General features: G+C 46.4%; 1 protein-coding gene across 1 annotated transcript in view; it reads left to right on the top strand.

The window, feature by feature from the left end:
* ARHGAP30 (Rho GTPase activating protein 30) overlaps positions 1–15048 on the top strand; it is a 50341-nt gene extending 35293 nt beyond the window's left edge. The window contains exons 8-12 of the mRNA XM_070950941.1: positions 1565–1665; positions 3687–3764; positions 5332–5796; positions 10923–11155; positions 12817–15048. Coding sequence (XP_070807042.1) covers positions 1565–1665; positions 3687–3764; positions 5332–5796; positions 10923–11155; positions 12817–15048 — 3109 coding nt within the window. The remainder of the gene's footprint in view (positions 1–1564; positions 1666–3686; positions 3765–5331; positions 5797–10922; positions 11156–12816) is intronic.
* The last annotated feature ends 6736 nt before the right edge of the window (positions 15049–21784 follow it).

Raw genomic sequence — 21784 nt, forward strand, 5'->3', positions numbered from 1 at the left:
CCAGGTCTCTTCTACACGATGGTCCTACTCTAGTAAACAACCAGAGGACGCTTGGAAGACCACCCTGGTTTTGCCTTACTCACAAGGGGAGGGATCCCCAGGGGTGTCAATCCATTCCCTCTCCTGGGAGGGTCAGTCTTCACCCCCTGCTCAACCACCACGTCTAGGCTGAGGTTCTACCTCTCATACTGGGATCATGGTTGACAGTCAGCCCCCCTCAATTCCGTTGCTCATATAAGTTAACTGCTCCAGCTATGATCAGCACCAGGGTCTTGGCTCTTCTTGGACAAAAGGCCACCCAGTCAACTCCAGTATGGTGGGAGCCATCAGTTTTTCCTCCACTGCTGCTGTGGCTGCGCCCGATCGCTCTTCGCACGGCAGGATGTTGGTCCTCCCTCGCATCACCACTTCCCTCCTCGCCCTCAGCCAGCTGACTTGCCAGTTGGCAAAACACACCCCTTGCTTTCCTGCTGCCCACTAAGGCACCTTCCCTTCCCTGGCAGCCGCTTAAGCGATTTCGATCCCAAGCTTTGTGGTCTCTAATCCAGTTTTTCTCAAGGCACGATTGAGGCCAATAGCTAGGGAGCAATTTCTTTATTTTATTATTATTTATTTATTTCCCGCCTATGTATGATCTTGACATTCTCCTTTCTCAATTTTGAACTGGTATGCAAGCCTCCCCCCTCTATTTCTCCTTCCTTCCTTCCTTCCTTCCTTCCTTCCTTCCTTCCTTCCTTCCTTCCTTCCTTCCTATCTCTCCTTCCTTTCTCCCTTCCCCCTCTATTTCTCCTTCCTTTCTTCTTTCCTTCCTTCCTACCTATTCTTCTTTCCTTTCTCCCTACCCACTCTATTTCTCCTTCCTTTCTTCCTTCCTTCCTTCCTTCCTTCCTTCCTTCCTTCCTTCCCTCCTTCCCTTCCTCCCTCCTTCCTTCCCTCCCTCCCTCCTTCCTTCCTTCCTTATTTTTCTTTCCTTTCTCCCTTCCCCCTCCTTCCTTCCTTCTTTCCTTCCTTCCTTTCTACTGATTCTTCTTTCCTTTCTCCCTTCCCCCTCTATTTCTTCTTTTCCTTTCCTCCTTCCTTCCTTCCTCTCCTTCTTTCTTTCTTCCTTCCTTCCTTCCAACCTATCTTTCCTTCCTTTCTCCCTTCCCCCTCTTTTCCTTTTTTCAATTTCTTTCTTTCCTTCCAACCTACCGTTCCTTCCTTTCTCCCTTCCCCCTCTATTTCTCCTTCCTTCCTTCCAACCTATCTTTCCTCCCTCCCTCCCTCCTTTCCTTTTTTCAACTTCCTTCCTTCCTTCCTTCCTTCTCTCTATGATCACATGTATCCATCCCTTCAAGCCCAAATAAAGTCTGGAATGGTATAAGATCTCCTGCCATGGGTGGTGGGTTGGACTAGAAGACCTCCAAGTTGCCACCCAACCCTATTATTCTATGTTCTACATTGACCTGGGATTCTTTGGTTCTGGCCTCACCAGCTTCATCCCTTGGGGAGGGGGCAAGGTCCCCTAGATATACGGCTTTCCCCCTCAGCATTCTTTGTAACCTGAATTCCACCTCTTTTTCAGAAGAAAAGGCTCCATCAAGGCCAAGAAATGGAAGTCCATCTTCAACCTAGGACGATCCAGCCACGACTCCAAACGCAAGTTGAATAAGGCGGAAGACAAAGGTAAGAAACACCTGGTCCTCCTCACCCAGGCGAAATCCATGCACGGGGCATAGCCCTCTGTGCCACACACATGTGGTTGCTTGCCCCCCTGGGGAGGGATTCAGAAATTTTAGCAATTGGTTCTCTGCTCGGTTTCTGGGTGGGCATGGCCATGGTGGCCATGGCCTATTCGGCCTCCTACACCATGTGGGGGGGGGACGTTTTCGCCCTCCCCAGGCTCCAGAGGCTTTCCTTGAGCCTCTGGGAGGACGAAAACAGCCTCCCCCGGGCTCCGGAGGCCAGAAACAGGCCTGTTTTTGGACTTCTGGTAATTCCAGTAGGCCCATTTTTTACCCTCCCCAGGCTCTGGAGGCTTTCCTTGAGTCTCTGCGAGGACAAAAACAGCCACCCCCAGGCTCTGGAGGCCAGAAACAGGCCCGTTTTTGGACTTCCGGTACTTTTGGTACTTCCGGTAGGCCCGTTGTTTGCCCTCCCCAGGCTCCGGAGGCTTTTCTCGAGTTCCCCTGGGCTCCGGAGGCCCTCCAGAGGCCAGAAATGAGCCCATTTCCAGACTTCTGGAACTTCCAGGAGGCCCATTTTTCGCTCTCTCGGAGCTTCCGTGGGGGCCCTGCATTTACCGGGCATCCAAAACGGGCCACATGGAGACTCCTGGGAGGGGTGTGGCGGGGTAGGTGGGGTCAGCTAGTTCTTGCAACTACCGGTTCAGCAAATCAGATTAAAATTAATATCCGTTTTGCCCAAACCGGTCTGAACTGGCTGAATCCCACCCCTACCTGTCTCCCATGTCATGGAAGATCAACTCAGAGAGCTCTCCCTTCCCCAGTGTGCATTCACCCCAGCTTTCCAAGGACGGGGCTTGGGAAAGGCTACCATCACAGGGTTCTTCGGAGGGGGTCAAAACGGGGCTCCCCTAATGGGAGGGGTACATTTCTCCTCCTGCTGCTGGTTCTGGGGACACCATGGATCAATGAAGACCAAGGAAAGTCAAAAAGACTTACGAGTCAAAAACCTAATCCAGTAAGCATTCTCACTAGCTTGATGTACCACGTAACATTCCATATCATCCCATGATAGTCTTAGCCTGATCTTGTTAACACACAACTTGCATATTCAGGAGGCGTCTTTCCCACATTATAATCAGTTTTCAGTTACTAAAGTTCAAAACTTTATGTCTGGCCAGTTTGAACCAGTTCTATTTTTTTTTACAGTCCATCGCAACTTTGAATGTTCTTTAAGCGACCGGTTATAAGTTGAGGATGACCTGAATTTTCCCGGGGGGGCTGTTTTGTTTTTTGTAAGGAAAAAAAAAATCTGCATTCGTAACAGAAACATTTGAGGTTGAGTGTTGTGTCCCAGGCCCAAGTAGTTAGTATTAAATACAAACAGTTCGAAAACAAACAGACTTTATTAGAACAGCTGAGAATTAACTCATTTTCAGCGTCGTCCAAACTAAATGAAAGCAAATTCTTCAAAACACCATTCCATAGTTTATAACCGACCTTGGGATAATTAGGCAAAGTGCCAAAGGCTTTTCTTGGCAAAAGTTCAGAAGCAGAAGACACCAACAAGAAATGAATACAGTGAAACAAGAACCAATTCTCTCAATAGTTGTTTTCCAACAAAGAGCCCAAGAGCCGTTGCTGGTCCTTTAAGCCTTATGGAAGGGGCCAATCATCTCTTGGCCTTACTCCTGAGTCGTCCTCTTTGCTTGAGCTGCTCCTGCCTTCTGGCAGCTCTTCTCATGCGTGCACTAGGAACAGGCTCCTCCTGTTCCTCTGCCTCTCTGGTATCTGACTCTGGGGGCTCCGAAGTCCGCACATCATTCCCCGATGGCCCTGGCCCCATCTCTGCCTCTGACGCAGAGCCCTCATCCGGGCCTTCCCCAGCCTCCAGGACTGGCCCCTGTTCTTCTTCAGCCTCCTCGCTGTCCGACTCCGCTGCCAGCTCCGCAGGCTGCTGGCGGACCACAACATTGAGGGAATTCTTGTTGATACAGCTCAGTCCTGTCTTTTCTGTTCCAGATGACAAACTGGGTAAGATGCGCCTACGTCCAGCCAAAAGCATGGACTCACTCAGCTGCATGCAGTCTGTCGGTGACGGTAGGTCGAAAAATCAGCCAAAATCTGCAAAAAAAAAAAAAAAAAAAAAAATTCTATGATCCTATTCACACAATAGATTATAAATCCGATGCCAACTATGGTTAAACCGTTTGTAACCTCCCGTGGGATTACCGTATTTTTCAGAGTATAAGATGCACCTTTCCCCCCCCTAAAAGGGGGTGAAAATTTAGGTGCGTCTTATACACCGAATGTAACCCCGCCCACCCACTAGCCCACATCCTTTGGCTTCTGCCTCCCAGCAGTTTATCTCCTTGCAGCAAGCAGCAAGAAGGAACAGCTCCTTTCAGCTTCAGCACAGCCTAATTAGCACCAGTTGATTGTCCGTTGGATCGGCCTCCCGACTCTCAGCTGTTTCAGGCTGCAGGGATTGCCTATTTTACTGCACGGACCTCTGCTGCTTGCTGCAAGGAGGTAAATGACTGGAAGCAGATTTTTTTTCCTTGTGCTAATCAAGCTATGCTGAAAACGAAAATGAAAGTAAAGCAGGCTGTTTGCTGTTTGCTGCAACGAGGCAAAATTGCTCAGACGCAGAGGGAGATTTTTTTTTCTTCTTTTCCTCACCAAAAAAGGTAGGTGCGTCTTATAGTCCGGTGCATCTTATACTCCGAAAAATACGGTAAATATTTGCTTCCTCTAGCTCTCTCATTCCTGGTGATCCCACCCAGCCAGAGACATGGGCGAGACAGCTGGCTGGCTTCCTTGTTTCATAACAATTTTATTAGAATGTTCATAATGTTGTTTTATTTTTATTTATTCATGGTAGTGGAAGCCACCCGAAGTCACTTGATAGCGAGGCGGGCGGCGTACAAATTTAATAAATAAATTAATTAATTAATCCAAACAAAAATAAAAGATAGCAGGAAAATGGGGAAGGGAAAGAAAGGAGAAAAAGAGGTATAGGTAAAAGGGGAAAGGGTGTGGGGGGAAAGCATCAGGAATAATTCTGTATAATTCTGTTCTGTTTTGTTCTGTCCTATTCCTATTCTAGTTTAATCTGTTTTATTCTGTTCTGTCTTATTCCTAGTCTGTCCTGTTCTGTGCTATTCCTATTCTATTCTGTTCTGTTCCATTTTTATTCCGTTCTGTTTTTTTCCTATTCTGTTCTGTTCTGTCCTATTCCTATTCTATTATGTTGTGTTCTGTTATTTCTATTCTGTTCTGTTCTGTTCTGTGGTATTCCTATTCTCTTCTGTTCTGTTATGTCCTCTCCTATTCTATTTCTCCTCTATTTCTCTATTATTTCTCTATTTCTCTACATCTCTTCTCTTCTCTTTTCTCCTCTTCCCTTCCCTTCTTCTCTTTATTCTTCTCCTCTTCTCTCCTCTGCTCTCCCCTCCCCTTCCATTCTTCTCTTTATTCCTCTCCTCTCCTCTCCTCTCCTCTCCTCTCCTCTCCTCTCCTCTCCTCTCCTCTCCTCTCCTCTCCTCTTCCATTCCATTCCATTCCATTCCATTCCATTCCATTCCATTCCATTCCATTCCATTGGTTGAATACCTGGGCGTTGCTCCACGACTCTCAGTGATTGGTCCCTCTCTTTGGCATGCAGACGATGCTCACCTGGGGACCGAGATACCTCCAAAACACGAGAGTTTTGATGGCCCAGTTTCACTTGACAGCAGCTTCTCGGAATCCGCGTACATGTCTGCCAAGAGCAAATGCGAAGACACGCAGGAGGAAGCCACCAAGTCAGAACCCACCACCCCCAAAGCCACCAGGTCCGGTCTCATCGGAGGGACCTCTCAAGGACGTTCACCCAAGAGCTCCAGGAACCGGGCTGAGAAATGTGCCGGGGTCCATATCTCGGGACCTTTCTCGGTCACCGTCCCCTTCCACATCACGTCCAACCTCACTTTGTCCCGGTTGACCAGAGGTCTGGAGTGTCCAGCCCTGAGCTACACCAGCTTCGAGACTCCAGAGGCCATTCCTTCCAACGGAGAAGACTTTCCCAGGGTGACAGAAGACAATGAGAAACTCATGTCTGCCCTCACTGCAAATAAGGAAGCAGACGAAGGTCAGTGTTGATATTTGTATTGCATTCGAGACTGATAGTAATAGAACAGAACACCAGAACAGAATAACCAGGTTGGAAGGGACCTCGGAGGTCTTCTAGTCCAACCCCCTGCTCAAGCAGGAGAACCTATATTATGTCAGACAAATGATTGTCCAGGGTCTTCTTTAAAAGCCTCCATTATTATTATTATTATTTATTCAATTTATATACCGCCCTTCTCCTAGTGGACTCAGGGCGGTGCACAGCCAAAACTAAAATACATAACAATACAAAATTTAAAATTAATTAAAAGAATTATATACTTTGGCCCGAATTAAAACAGTGCGAATTAAAACCCATTAACAAATTAAAACTAAACAATTAATAACCATTAAAAACTAAAAAAGGGGGGCGGGGTTCACGCCAGCCCTGCTTGCTGGAAAAGAAGAGTTTTCAGGGCTCGGCGAAAGACCCGAAGATCCGATATCCTTCTTATCTCCGGGGGCAGATCGTTCCAGAGGGCGGGGGGCTGCCACAGAGAAGGCCCTCCCCCTGGGGGTCGCCAGCCGACATTGCCTGGCCGACGGCACCCTGAGGAGTCCCTCTCTGTGGGAGCGTACTGGACGGTGGGAGGCTATTGGCGGCAGAAGGCGGTCCCGCAAGTACCCAGGTCCTATGCCATGGAGCGCTTTAAAGGTGGTAACCAACACCTTGAAGCGCACCCGGAAGACCACTGGAAGCCAATGCAGCTCACGCAGGAGAGGTGTCACATGGGAGCGACCCCTCGCTCCCATAATCCCCCGCGCGGCCGCATTCTGCACCAGTTGGAGCCTCCGGGTACTCCTCAAGGGGAGCCCCATGTAGAGAGCCATTGATGGAGCTCCCATGATTTCTGGTGTCAAGCTGTTCCACTGGTTAATTGTTCTGAATGTTAGACTTAGAATAACATTCTAAGGGAATGGAAGGGAACTTTGAGGTCATCTAGTCCAACCCTGTCAAGCAGGAGACCCTATACCAGTGATGGCTAACTTTTTTGTCATCGTGTGCCAGGAAGGGGGGGGGGGACGGGGGAGGTTCGCGCACGCATGTGCCTACAGCCATAATTCTATGCGTCCCGCTCCGCAGATGTGATTGTGACCCCTCTCTCCCCCGCTCCTGGCACGTGATGGCCCAGTAGGCCCGTTTTTCTTTCTCACCTGGCTCCAGATCCTCTCTATGCATCTGGGGAGGGCGAAAACAGCCTTCCCCCACCCTCTCGGAGGCCCTCCGGAGGCCTGAAATGGCCCATTTCCCAACTTCCGGTTGGACAGGAAGTGATTTTTTTTGCTGTCCCCAGCCTCCAGAGATTCCTAGCGCTGGAGCTGAGCTGGCGTGCCAAGAGACATGCTTCCGTGTGCCACCTGTGGCACGCGTGCCATAGGTTTGGCATCATGGCCCTATACCATTTGGGACAAGTGGCTGTCCAGTCTCTTCTTAAAAACCTCCAGGGATGGAGCACCCACAACATCTGGTGGCAAGCAGTTCCGCGGGTTAATTGTCCTCCCTGTTAGGAAGTTTCTCCTTAATTCCAGGTTGCTTCTCTCCTTGGTTAGTTTCCATCTGTTGTTTCTTGTCCTGCCTTCTGGGGCTTTGGAGAATAGGTTGAAGAAGGGGGTCCAGCTATTCTCCAAAGCACCAGAAAGCAAGACAAGAAGCGATGGATGGAAACTAATCAAACCTAGGAGGAATTTCCCAACAGTGACCCTAACCCTAACCAGTTAAACTGTTAAACTGTTGTCAAGGGCAGGAAGTAATGATTCCAGAAGCAGCAGTCCAGAGGGATGGCTTCGCTTGTGGCTCCAGCTCTTTGCACTGCCTTCAAATATCAAAGATATTTAGAGCCGAGGTGGCGCAGTGGTTAGGGTGCAGTACTGCAGCTACTTCAGCTGACTGCTAGTTCAGCAGATCAGCGGATCAAATCTCACCGGCTCAAGGTTGACTCAGCCTTCCATCCTTCTGAGGTGGGTAAAATGAGGACCCAGATTGTTAGGGGGCAATATGCCAATATTTAGTATACTGTCTTTGGTGTAAGCCGCCCAGAATCCTCGGAGAGTTGGCGGCATAGAAATATGACTAATAAAAATAAATAAAATAATAAATATAAATTAGGGTACACGCTCCATATTAAGAGGAAACCAGTTCCTTAATCAATGTAGCCTCTTAACCTAGTGAATTGCGCATTCCTACTACTCGTCTATGGAGATTCTCAATCATCTGGGTCCTGGTTGTTCCCAAAGGTGATTTTTTTCAAGAGGCAACTGGACTTTCTGGTTTTTCTTTTGAAGACGTTTCGCTTCTCCTCCAAGAAGCTTCTTTAACTCTGACTGGATGGAAGGAAATGGAAGGATTGATACAGCTTGCAGACAGAGCTGGTTATTTGCATCCTTTTTAGAGGGTCATTGAGGCCACTTGGTGTTCGGCCCCAGCTACGGACCTCAGAGAACGCAGCACATACAAAGCCTGTACAAACCTTAGTTTACTAAATTAAATCAGTTTTTTTTTTCAAACAAAGGCTGTGAATTAACTTTCTTAGCAGCCTACAAGAATCCAAAGAATAAATAATCGTAATCTTACTAGGGTTGGCAGAAAGCCCAGAAGCAATTTGCAGGGAATTGATAAGAGAACTAAGATCCAGACGCGAAGGAGAGTGAACGAAGTTGTTCCCTGCAAATTGCCTCAATCGTCATCCTTCCTTAAATAGGCTAAGGGAGTGGCCAATTAGCCCCAAGCCTTACTCTCGAGGAGACCTCCTCCTGAGGAGCCACTCCTGCCTTTTGGCAGCTCTGCGCGCCCGTGCATCGAGAAGAGGCTCCTCCTCTTCTTCCTCTTCACTCATGGAAGCTTCTGGAGGTCCTGAAGGCCCTGGCTGAATTCCCGCCTCTAGCACCACATCTTCTCCAGCCTCCTCACTGTCCGACTTGAGTGCCAGCTGCACAGGCTGCTGGCGCAGCACCACACCAGCCTCCTCGCTGTCAGAATCAACTACTAGCTGCACAGGCTGCTGACGGGCCACAACACTTGGAGGTTTATCTGTGTCCTCAGGATCATCTGAGTGGTGCAAATGATTCCTGTAATCTGCAATTTTTTTCCTCTGAAAATCCATTCCTACTCCCACACCATTCAAAAGGTCCTCATCCCAAATTGTATAGCTAAAAATCTGTCGAGATTCTCCGTCATCCAGGTCATGGTTCTCCCAAAAGTGCCTTTTTTCAGGATGCAACTGGACTTTCTTGTTTTTTCTTCAAAGACATTTTGCTTCTCATCCAAGAAGCTTCTTCAGCTCTGACTGGATGGTGGGGAATGGAAGGATTTATACTCCTTGCAGACAGCTGGAAATTTGCATCCTTTTAAAGAGTCATTGAGGCCACTTGGGGGTTTACCTGAGTAGCGCAAATGGGGTGTGGAGCCTTCTTGGAACTGTGTTGTAGGCTGGAGATAGATGGTGTACATTGGGGAAACAAAACAGCCACTTCATAAACGCATGGCATAACATAGGAGAACAAACCCATCAGGACAAGATTCATTAGTCCATTTATAGTTAAAAGACAAAGGCCGCTCTTTTATTTATTTTATTTATTTATTTAATTTTTATACCGCCCTTCTCCCGAAGGACTCAGGGCGGTGAACAGTTAACATAACATACATATAAAATGTGAATATAAGATGATTAAGCCAATTTGGTTCATCAGTTAAGTATCTTCAGCATAAAGATTTAGAACAATTAGAAGAGATTTATGCCAGCCCGGCTTGGTGAAACAGAAAGTGCACGACGGAAAGTACGAAGATCTGGGATCATTCGTATCCCTGGGGGTAACCTGTTCCAAAGGGTAGGTGCCCCCACAGAAAAGGCTCTTTCTCTGGGAACTACCAGTCGACATTGCTTTAGTGATGGCACCCTGAGGAGGCCCACCCTGTGGGAGCGTGCTGGTTGGTGGGAGGTTATCGGTTGCAGAAGGTGGTCTCGTAGGTACCCAGGTCCTAAGCCATGGAGCACTTTAAAGGTAAGAACCAACACCTTGAAGCGCACTTGGAAGACCACCGGGAGCCAGTGCAGCTCGCGTAGGAGGGGTGTTACATGCGAGCATGTAATTTTGAAGACAGCAAAGTCCTCATTTTGGACAGAGTGCATGGTTGGTTTAAAAGAAGGGTCAAAGAAACCATCTATGTCAAAATTGAACGGCCCTCCCTCAAGCGAGGGGGAGGGATATGACATCATCTATTTCCAGTCTACAACGGAAGGAAGGAAGGAAGGAAGGAAGGAAGGAAGGAAGGAAGGAAGGACAAGTCAACCTTATCAATTGCAGTGATTTGCTTTACAACGGTGGCAGGAAAGGTGGCATAATGGGGCAAAACTGACTTAACAACTGTCTCACTTAACCGCAGAAATTTTGGGCTCAGTTGTGTGTCATAGGCAGTGGTGGGTTTCAAATTTTTTTATTATCGGTTCTGTGGGCGTGGCTTGGTGGGCGTGGTGTGGCTTGGTGGGCATGGCTTGGTGGGCATGGCAGGGGAAGGGTAAAATCTCCATTCCCTTCCCACTCCAGGGGAGGGTTACTGCAAAATCCCCATTTCCTCCCCAATCCAAGGGAAGGTTACTGCAAAATCCCCATTTCCTCCCGATCAGCTGGGACTCGGGAGGCAGAGAATAGATGGGGGCAGGGCCAGTCAGAATTTTTACTACCGGTTCTCCGAACTACTCAACATTTCCGCTACCGGTTCTCCAGAACTGGTCAGAACCTGCTGAAACCCACCTCTGCCACCAAGCCACGCCCACCAAGCCACGCCCACCATTCCCTCCCAATCAGCTGGGACTTGGGAGGCATTGTAAGCCGCCCTGAGTCTCCGGAGAAAGGTGGCATATAAATTGAACTAATAAATAAATAAAATAAATAGAATAGATGGGGGTGGGGCCAGTCAGAATGCTTACCACCGGTTCTCCGAACTACTCAAAATTTCCACTACCGGTTCTCCAGAACTGGTCAGAACCTGCTGAAACCCACCTCTGGTCATAGGTTAAGGGCTACCTGTATTTGTACTCAGCAAGGGCCTAGTCCCTACTGTGAAATATGCACTGAGTTTTGTTTTGTTTTTGCTTGCGTGCATTTTAGGAACAAACTTCGAAGCCGAAATGGAGAGCCAGATGTCTATGGAAGTCGAGGATTCCTTCTCGTTCCTGGACGGGCCCGATGGCTGGATCGACAACGTGCTAGAGGAAGAACAGCTGGAGACAGATGCAGGGAAAGGCCCTGAGGTTCCCCCACGCAGCTTGGACACCGTCCCAAGCATGGAAGAGGATTTGGGAAGCGGGTTTATGAACGAGATGATCGCAGCTGGGATGGAGGCGAGTGCCTTTTTTTTTTTTTTTTTTAATTTGATTTATATGCCGCCCTTCTCCGGAGACTCAGGGCGGCTTACAATGCGTTAAGCAACAGCCTTCATCCTTTTGTATATTTATACAAAGTCAGCTTATTGCCCCCACAAACTGGGTCCTCAATTTACCTACCTTAGATAGGATGGAAGGCTGAGTCAACCTTGAGCATGGCGAGATTCGAACCAGCAGTAAATTGCAGGCAGCTGTGTTAATAACAGGGTGCGTAGACCACTGTACTATCAAGGCTCTTGATGTGGCCATCTTTCTCCTATCCCTTTTTTTTTCCCCCGGCCTGAGAAAAATGGACTTTCTGAGCAACAGTAGGGAGGGCATTGTGAAGAAGAGAAAGAGTTCTCTTTGGACGCTTTCTCCTCGCTTGGTATTTTGGTGGAGGCTTTCCTTCTCGTGGCTTTCCTCCTGCTCTTTTCCCCACAACAACGACCTGTGAGTTGGCTTGGGCTGAGAAAATGCGACCTGGCCCAAAGCCTCCCAGTTGGCTTTTGTGCCTGAGACAGAACTAGAACTCACCGTCTCCTGGTGATTGGCCCAAAGTCACTGAGCAGATTTTCATGGCTAAGATAGAACTAGAACTCCCTGTCTCCTGGTCCCAACGTCACCCAGCCGGCTTTCATGCCTAAAACAGAACTAGAACTCACCATCTCCTGGTGATTGGTCCAAAGTCACCCAGCCAGCTTTTGTGCCTAAGGTAGAACTAGAACTCACCGTCTCCTGGTGATTGGCCCAAAATCACTGAGCAGATTTTCATGGCTAAGGCAGAACTAGAACTCCCTGTCTCCTGGTGATTGGTCGAAAGTCACCTAGTTGGCTTTCATGCCTAAGGGAGGACTAGAACTCCCTGTCTCCTGGTGATTGGCCCAAAGTCACCCAGCCGGCTTTCATGCCTAAAACAGAACTAGAACTCTCCATCTCCTGGTGATTGGTCCAAAGTCACTGAGCAGATTTTCATGTCTAAGACAGGACTAGAACTCACCATCTCCTGGTGATTGGCCCAAAGTCACCCAGTTGGCTTTCATGTCTAAGACAGGACTAGAACTCACCATCTCCTGGTGATTGGTCCAAAGTCACCCAGCTGGCTTTCGTGCCTAAGGGAGGACTAGAACTCCCTGTCTCCTGGTGATTGGCCCAAAGTCACCCAGCCGGCTTTCATGCCTAAGACAGAACTTGAACTCACCATCTCCTGGTGATTGGTCCAAAGTCACCCAGACAGCTTTCGTGCCTAAGGTAGAACTAGAACTCACCGTCTCCTCGTGATTGGCCCAAAATCACTGAGCAGATTTTCATGGCTAAGACAGAACTAGAACTCACATTCTCCTGGTGATTGGTCCAAAGTCACCCAGTTGGCTTTCATGCCTAAGGGAGGACTAGAACTCCCTTTCTCCTGGTTTCTAGCCTAGAGCCTTCACCTAATGCCTAAAATGGCAAGTACGATTCTCATTGATTTTATGATGAGAAAGTGGAAGTTAAAAATTCTCTAATTTTTTTTCTTTTTCAAATTAACCGTGTGAAAATTATTAAATGCTTACCTTCGCTATTCATTCTTGAGAAATTAGTTACAGGTCTTTGTTTCTAACGCTTTCTCCTTCCTTCCACCCCCACCCCACCCCCTTTAGCTGGAGATGTATTCTACGGTGCCACATCTGGATTACCTGTCCATTGAAGAATGCATGAATGAGCATTTGGAAGGAGATGACGACCAGTATTATCTCGCCATGGGATACATCGAGGAAGAGCCATCTAAGGAGGTCGATGCTGAAGAAGTCTATCTGAGCGCTTTTGATGATCTCAGCCCCATAGCTAGCAAACTAGAACAACTTCAGCAATTAGATGTAGGTCAAACTCCTCACATCCCCTCCCCAAATCTCACAGTGGAAGATCAAACCTCCAAGATGGCTGCCGAAACCTTGGTTGAAGATCCAAAGAGCTCACATTTACCAGAACCTGGCCTGGAACCTGAACAAGGTGACGAGGAGGTTACTACTACGTCCACTCGTGATCTAGTCGTAACCAAGGACCTGGATCTATACTTAGCCAAGCCGCATGAAGTGGAATTGGGTTCCAGAAGCAACACCAATGAGATGGAAAGCCACCTGACTGACAAAGCTGAGGTAGAACCCATCTTTTCAATGTTGCAGATCAAAGATGCACATGTTGGAAGTGAGGTCGGCCTCTTTGTCCCCATAATTGAATGTCCTGAAGAAGTTGCTTACCCAGAATCTCTGGATTCAGAATCTGTGGGGAAAAACACCGAGGATAGTAAGGTAGAACCCATTATTTCATCGTTGCAGATAGAAGATAGAAATGGAGTGAATCTCTTTGTCCCCAGAGCTGGTTGTCCTGAAAAAGTTGCCTGCCAAACACCTCGCGGTCCAGAGTCTGAAACCCAACCAATCAAATCAAGTATTGAAGAGAAGTGGCAACCTCAGAACACACCTGAAAGTGAACAGATTCCACATCTTCCTTGCAGCATGAGAGTAGATGTTCCTCCAGAGGTGGTTGGAAGATGCAATCAACCCTTGGGTGATACCCTTATGGTTCAAGAGATGGGAGAAAAGCACCATGGAGATGTGGCTTCATCTATGTTGGAACTCAACTTACTTCAAAGTCTGATTCCTTCTTTACTGGACAATAATTCTGAGAACGTAAGCTTCCCAGCACCGGATCCAGAACATACATCTCTTTCTTATTTCCCTGCACTTTTGTCTGACATGGACTCTGAAGATTTCTCCCTCCCAGCTTCTCCTCCGAAACCTTGCCTGGAAAGTCTTCTGCAGAAACCCCAGCCTGGATTGCCAGTGGAAGCTTCGTATGCTCCGAAACACGAATTCTCGGATGGAAGCGTCCACATGAAGTTGACATCTACCACACCCCGAGTTCAGCAAGTGAAATCATTTCCGGTGGTGCCCCCGAAGCCTCAATTTGCTAAGGTGCCTCCTTCCTTAAAGCCAGTGATTCCCAGCAAGGAACATCTCATCGCCGTCCCAGTGAAGGCCTGTGAGAATGGGACCAAGCAGGAACTCAACCAAAGCTCTTTGAAAAGGCCTTTCCACCTGACCAGCTCGGACCAAAAGACGGAACATTTTCCAACATCTCCTAGCCCATCCAGTTCTTCTGAGAATTGTTGCAGCTGTTCGGAGACCCTCCCGAAGCAACGCAACTCCATGCCAGTGAGCTTGGAGAAGTTCAGCAAGGACTGTAAGAACGTGGAGGACATCACCCCGAAGCCCTCTCCTTCTTCACGGGACAAATGCTTTTCGTGGTCCAAGAGTGGAGACGTTGGAGTCGGCAGCCTTCATCTCACACAGGGCAGTTGGGAGAAACAGAGCAGCGGCCCACACAACGAAGGGAAAGGAGGACATCGCTACGGAGCGGAGAGGTCCGCCTTGGAGGGCACCGCTCCCCAGAAGCAGCGCTGGAGCAACTGGCGTTACAGCGGGAGCATGTCGTTCGATGAGGCCGTGGCCCTCGCCAAGGAGAGACACGTGGCCCAGGCTCCCATGCGGAGGATGCAAACTTATTCCTACGGCGAGGTGGACGGCTCTCCCGGAGCATCCAAAATGGAGACGACTGCTCCTGCCCACAAGCCCGTTCTGAGGTCTCCTCAAAGGCCACTGAGTTGCGTAAACCCAGCTGGACCTCCGGAAGCTCACCTTTTGGGAAAGGTGCCATGTCCACCTGGGTTGCTGCCTGACAGCATCCCAGAAGGCGGGCGCACCCCGAGACTGGAAGGCTCCCATTTCTCTCAGGATTTTCCTCTGAGGAGCAGAGTGAGCTTATCCAAGATAGGACGGCGCTTGTCCGTGTCTGACGAAGCGTGCTTTGGGTTGTCCCACGAGCAGAGATGACTGATTTTTTTTTTTACAGATGAACAGAGTTGGAAGGGACCTTGTAGGTCATCTAGTCCAACCCCCCGCCCAAGCAGGACACCCTACACCTTTTCTGACAGAGGGCAGTCCAGTCTCTTCTTGAAAGCCTCCAGTGATGAAGCTCCCACAACTTCCGAAGGCAACTTCTGTTCCATGGGTTGATTGTTCTCACGGTCAGGAAATTTCTCCTTATTTCCAGGTTGAATCTTTCCTTGGTCAGTTTCCATCCATTCTTCCTTGTCTGGCCTTCAAAGGTATTTTAGAAAACAGCTTGACCCCCTTCCTCCTCTCTGCAAAAGCCCCTCAAGTATTGGAAGATGCTCCCATGTCTCCCCTGGTCCTTCTCTTCACTAGACTAGCCAGGCCCAGTTCCTGCAACCGTTCATCATATGTTTTAATCTCTGGCCCCCTCATCATCCTAGTTACTCTTCTCTGCACTTTTTCTAGTCTCAACATCTTTCTCTTTCTTTCTTTCTTTCTTTCTTTCTTTCTTTCTTTCTTTCTTTCTTTCTTTCTTTCTTTCTTTCTTTCTTTCTTTTTTTCTCCTTTCTCTTTTTCTCTTCCACTCTAACCTTTACTTATCTCTCCTTCCTCCCTCCCTCCTTCCCTCTTTGATTTGCTAGCCAGCAATTTGGTTGATTGTTCTCACTGTCAGGAAATTTCTCCTTATTTCCAGGTTGAATCTCTCCTTGGTCAGTTTCCATCCATTCTTCCTTGTCTGGCCTTCGGGTGCTTTGGAAAATAGCTTGACCCCCTTCCTCTTCTCTGGGGCAGCCCCTCAAATATTGGAAGATGCTCTCCTGTCTCCCCTGGTCCTTCTCTTCACTAGACTAGCCATAACTCAGTTCCTGCAACCGTCCATTGTATGTTTTAGCCTCCAGTCCCCTCATCATCCTGCTTGCTCTTCTCTGCACTCTTTCTAGAGTCTCAACCTCTTTTTTATAGTGTGGTGACCAAAACTGGATGCAGGATTCTAGGTGTGGCCTTACTAAGGCTTCATAGACTGGTATTAGTACCTCCCTTGATCTTGATTGTATCCCTGTCCTCCCATGGGGGCCAATTTGGGCCACCCTGCGTGGGTGGGGGCTCCCACCATGATATTCTCCTGAAAACCTCAAGAGATCTTAGCTCAAATCAAAGCAGAGATCTGTTTAACCCAGCCTTTCCCAAGATGGGGCCCAAACGGTGTCTCCTTCTAGGCAAACAAAGATAATATGATAGAAATGGTTCAAAGGAAAAGAGAACACAGAGGTCAAATGTATCTTTCATTGGTTTGAAAATATTAACAAATCCTGATATATATATATATATATATATATATATATATATATATATATATATATATATCAAAGAGCCCAGACAGGTAGTTCCTGTTTAGTGACTTATCTTGTTTACTGACCATTTGCAATAACAAGAAGTAACAGGTGGAAAGTTATCAGAGAAAAGCAGCCAGACCTAAGGAAGAATTTCCTAAGAATGAGAACAATTAATCGGTGAAATGGCTTCATCCCTGGAGGTTTTCAAGAAAAGACTGGACAGCCATATAAGTAGGGTAGTACAGGGCAGTGGTGAAATTCATTTTTTTTTTACTACCGGTTCTGTGGGTGTGGCTTGGTGGGGGTGGAGGGGAAGGATATTGCAAAATCCCCATTCCCACCCCACTCTGGGACCAGCCAGAGGTGGCATTTGCCGGTTCTCCGAACTACTCAAAACTACTCAAAATTTCCGCTACCGGTTCTCCAGAACCTGTCAGAACCTGCTGGATGTCTCTGAAGATTGCAAGGGGTTGGACTACAAGATCTTTAAAATCCCTTCCTGCCCTAGGATTCTATGATCCTAAATTGCTTTGCATTGATGGCTTCTACTGAAAAGCAGAAGAATGCCGAAGTCAGATCGTAAGCACGTTTGAAGTTTCACTTAGCGACCATTGCATTTAATGACTGAGTTGCGAGTCCCAATTGTGTTCGCTAAACAAGGGCTACCCCCTGCATATAATTTCAAATCCAGATGGGCCGAAGGGAGGAGAGAGATTAAGGCTCAAAGTTTGTATCCTAACCAAAACAACTGCAGAAAAAAAAATTGCCTGAGAATTCCCCCCCCCTCCTTTGATGAGAAAGTAGTTTTGCAGATATCTGTGGCCCAAAATTCTCCCTTTCCACCGAGATAGCCTCAGATTGGGACAAAGTAATTTCCTTTCCAAATGTTGGAAGGACTCTTTTGTTTTCTGATTTGGGGGATAATCCAAGCTTTTTCTGTTTATGCAAAAGACTTGGGCAGTGACTGTGTTCTCATCATACAGGGGTCCAGATAAATTGTCTTATAGCACAATGGGGACACATGGGATACACAAAATATATTAAGAGAAGAGCTGAACCACAATGAGCCAAGTAGCATAAACTCAGACATGTTCAGCATGTCTAGTTTAAAGGTCTTAAAATATTTTTAAAAAGAGGAAAGACGACAATATGAAATCTTGCTGACAGATTTCAGTATTATGAAACTGATGAGGTTCTGGGCTACAAAGACAAACGCCATTTGTGCTGTAGAGCAGTATTTTTCAAACTTGTCAACTTTGAGATGGGTGGATTTCAACTCCCAGAATTCCCCAGCCATCATGCTTTAAGACAGTGGTCACCAACTGGTGGTCCGTGAGAAAATTTTGGTGGTCCGCAGAAAAATTATTTGCATTTTTTTATATTGCGCTAAATGCTATTTATCTTTTTAAAAATATCATATTAGTGGTCCACGGGATTCAAAATTATGAATTTAGTGGTCCCTGAGGTCTGAAAGGTTGGTGACCCCTGCTTTCAACTCCCAGAATTCCCCAGCCATCATGCTTTAAGAGGCATATACTTCAACTCCCAGAATTCCCCAGCCATCATGCTTTAAGAGGCATGTATTTCAACTCCCAGAATTCCCCAGCCATCATGCTTTAAGAGGCATGAACTTTAACTCCCAGAATTCCCCAGCCATCATGCTTTAAGAGGCATGTACTTCAACTCCCAGAATTCCCCAGCCATCATCCTTTAAGAGGCATGTATTTCAACTCCCAGAATTCCCCAGCCATCATGCTTTAAGAGGCATGTATTTCAACTCCCAGAATTCCCCAGCCATCATGCTTTAAGAGGCATGAACTTTAACTCCCAGAATTCCCCAGCCATCATGCTTTAAGAGACATGTACTCCAACTCCCAGAATTCCCCAGCCATCATGCTTTAAGGGACATGTACTTCAACTCCCAGAATTCCCCAGCCATCATCCTTTAAGAGGCATGTATTTCAACTCCCAGAATTCCCCAGCCATCATGCTTTAAGAGGCATGTACTTCAACTCCCAGAATTCCCCAGCCATCATGCTTTAAGAGGCATGTACTTCAATTCCCAGAATTCCCCAGCCATCATGCTTTAAGAGGCATGTACTTCAACTTGCAGAATTCTGGGAGTTGAAGTCCAATATCCTAAAGTTCCCAAGGCAAGAAACACTGCCTTAGAGTGTTGTATAGGTCCAATGAGTTGTGGTTTAACTGTGGCTTTAGCAGATTATTTGAATGCAATGTACTATATTTAAAATAGAAAAAGGTATAGATTGTACATATCAAGACACCTATTTGGGTGGAAATTAATTGTGTAGTCTAAAAAGGTAAATAGAATATCTTGTTATGAAACAAGAGAACTGGCTGGCAAAAAAGTTGGGAGTCTGATCGCTCCTCTTCCAAGTTATTAGTTATTAAAGATGACTGAACTGAAAATTAATGGATCTGACAGCATAACTCATGTATGTTGGGTGCAGGCTCTTTGTGCTGTTTTTATGGAGACAAGATACTAACACGAATGGTAATCTGCATGCTTAGACAAACCACAATCAGACTACAAACAAACTACTCTCAGGCTTTCGTACCTTGTTAAGAGACTTAAAACTGGAAACTGAATGTCTGTGGAGATTCTCAATCATGGAGGTCATGGTTGTCCCAAAAGTATTTTTTCCAAAAGGCAACTGGACTTCCCTTGGTTTCCTTCTTTTGAAAACGTTTCCCTTCTCGGCCAAGAAGCAAAACGTTTTCAATCATTTGGAATGCTTGGTTACATGTTTATTTTTATATACAATAGGATGAAGTTACGGTCTACTTTTACACAGAGATGTCCACAATGTCTCTAAATAATATGAGAGGCAATTTAGTATCGTAGCTAAATGCATCAGGCTAGTGTTGCAAGAAATATCCTCCTGGCTTCAGCTCCAAGTGGGGAAAAAGACACTGGAAACATGGAGATGGCTTGGAAAGATGGTTTAATGGTGGACAGGATCACATGGTTTGAGTTCCTGAACAGAAAAGGGCAGAGATGCTGAACATGCCTTGGTTTTATGCCCTCTCTGGATTTGAATTTCCTGGAGCCCAGTAAGAGTATCCTGATTGGTTATCAGACTCCCAGGGGGCAGGGGTCTTAGCTAGCCTTGCTGGCTGATGTAATCACCCCAGATGCCATATGGGGAGTTTCTGTTGCTAGATGGGTCCTATTGTGTTGCAGATGATGGTCCATTGACAAAGGTGGGGGGGAGGGAAGCGGGAAGGTGGGAGCTACTTTGTCTTTAAAACATGTTTCTCCATTTCTCATCCAAGGAAATATATTCTGCCTTTTTAATGTTTCCTAAAATATTTCATTCTTGTAGGAGAAGGGGTGGGTTCTAACTTCCTACACTAGAAAGCAGGAAGTTTGCAAGTTGGAGTCCTGTGGTAACACAAAGCCAGCTGGGGGTCTTGAAGCAATACTGGGAAGGGCCTGGGAAGGCCAGGCCAAGTCCCTTCTGAAAATGGAAGATGGTAGATAGGTAGGTAGGTAGGTAGATGGATGAAGAGAGAGAGAGGAATGAACGAAGGAAGGAAGATAAAGAAAGAAAGAAAGACAGAAAGACAGAGAGTGAAAGAAGGAAGGAAGGAAGAGAAAGAAAGAAAGAGTGAAAGAAGGAAGGAAGGAAAGAAAGAAAGAAAGAAAGAAAGAAAGAAAGAAAGAAAGAAAGACAGAGTGAAAGAAGGAAGAAAGGAAGGAAAGAGAAAGAAAGAAAAAAAGAAAGACAGAGTGAAAGAAGGAAGGAAGGAAGGAAAGAGAAAGAAAGAAAGAAAGAAAGAAAGAAAGAAAGAAAGAAAGAAAGAAAGAAAAAAAGACAGAGTAAAAGAAGGAAGGAAGGAAGAGAAAGAAAGAAAGAGAGTGAAAGAAGGAAGGAAGGAAAGAGAAAGAAAGAAAGAAAGAAAGAAAGAAAGACAGAGTGAAAGAAGGAAGAAAGGAAGGAAAGAGAAAGAAAGAAAAAAAGAAAGACAGAGTGAAAGAAGGAAGGAAGGAAGGAAAGAGAAAGAAAGAAAGAAAGAAAGAAAAAAAGACAGAGAGTAAAAGAAGGAAGGAAGGAAGGAAGGAAGGAAGGAAGGAAAGAGAAAGAAAGAAAGAAAGAAAGAAAGAAAGAAAGAAAGAAAGAAAGAAAGAAAGAAAGAAAGAAAGAAATTATGTATGGATCACAACTCCCAAAACTTGGCAACTTTGAAATGGGTGGATTTTCAACTCCCAGAATTCCCTAGTTGTCATGCTTTCAATTACATGGACCAGTGAGGAAATCCAATTTTTTTTACTACCAGTTCTGTGGGCGTGGCTTGGTGGGTAGGGTGTGGCTTGGTGGGCGTGGCAGGGGAAGGATACTGCAAAATCTCCATTCCCTCCCCACTCTGAGGCCAGCCAGAGGTGGTATTTGCCGGTTCTACGAACTACTCAAAATTTCCGCTACCGGTTCTCCAAACTACTCAAAATTTCCGCTACCAGTTCTCCAGAACCTGTCAGAACCTGCTGGATTTCACCCCTGACATGGACTTAACTTCCCAAAATTCCCCAGCCAGTATTGAATTCTGGGAGTAAAAGTAAGTGGCTGATATTTATAACCTCTGTATTACATTGAGATAGCTTTATTGATTAGCCAATATAGGCCATATCAAAGCACAAGGTTCAGACACATATCACCAATAAAATCCTATGCAAACAATTTAAAACAAGAGTACGGTAAAATACAATAGTTATAGGATAAGATGCAATATAATTTAATACATAAAATAGGTAAAATGGAGTAAAATGGCATAAAATTGTATTTCGGTGTCACCCTTTGCAATCTACCCCAATCAGTCCCACCTATGCAGATCTCAACCGAACTGTTTTGTTTAAATACTGTGCTGTGTTAAAACGTTATTTTCAGGTTCTGGATGCACATAGAGGTAAATAAAACAGTTTTATTTACATAGAAGTAAATAAAACATAGAAGTAAATAAAAGAACCATTCTCCAACAGCGACCACAGCATGATCGACTTTTGTCTCAACTTACGCCCTCTCAAAAAAATCATCGTAATGATGAGATTCCCAGTTGTAACTTTAAAAAAGCCAGCTATGATCTCATAGGCTAGAGGACTTCAAACTTGGCAGCTTTAAGACTTGTTGGACTTCAATTCCCAGAATTCCCCAGCCATTGCCGGCTGAGGCGTTCTGGGAGTTGAAGTCCACCTATCTTCAAGGGTTGAGAAACATTGGTCCAGTTACGGCAGAGGTCTTCAAACATGGCAGCTTTAAGACTTGTTGGACTTCAACTCCCAGAATTCCCCAGCCATTGCCGGCTGAGGCGTTCTGGGAGTTGAAGTCCACCCATCTTCAAGGGTTGAGAAACATTGGTCCAGTTACGGCAGAGGTCTTCAA

This window comes from Pituophis catenifer, unplaced genomic scaffold, assembly GCF_029215685.1.
Source record: "Pituophis catenifer annectens isolate HBS135680 unplaced genomic scaffold, rPitCat1.0.hap2 SCAF_10, whole genome shotgun sequence".
Classification (NCBI taxonomy): domain Eukaryota; kingdom Metazoa; phylum Chordata; class Lepidosauria; order Squamata; family Colubridae; genus Pituophis; species Pituophis catenifer.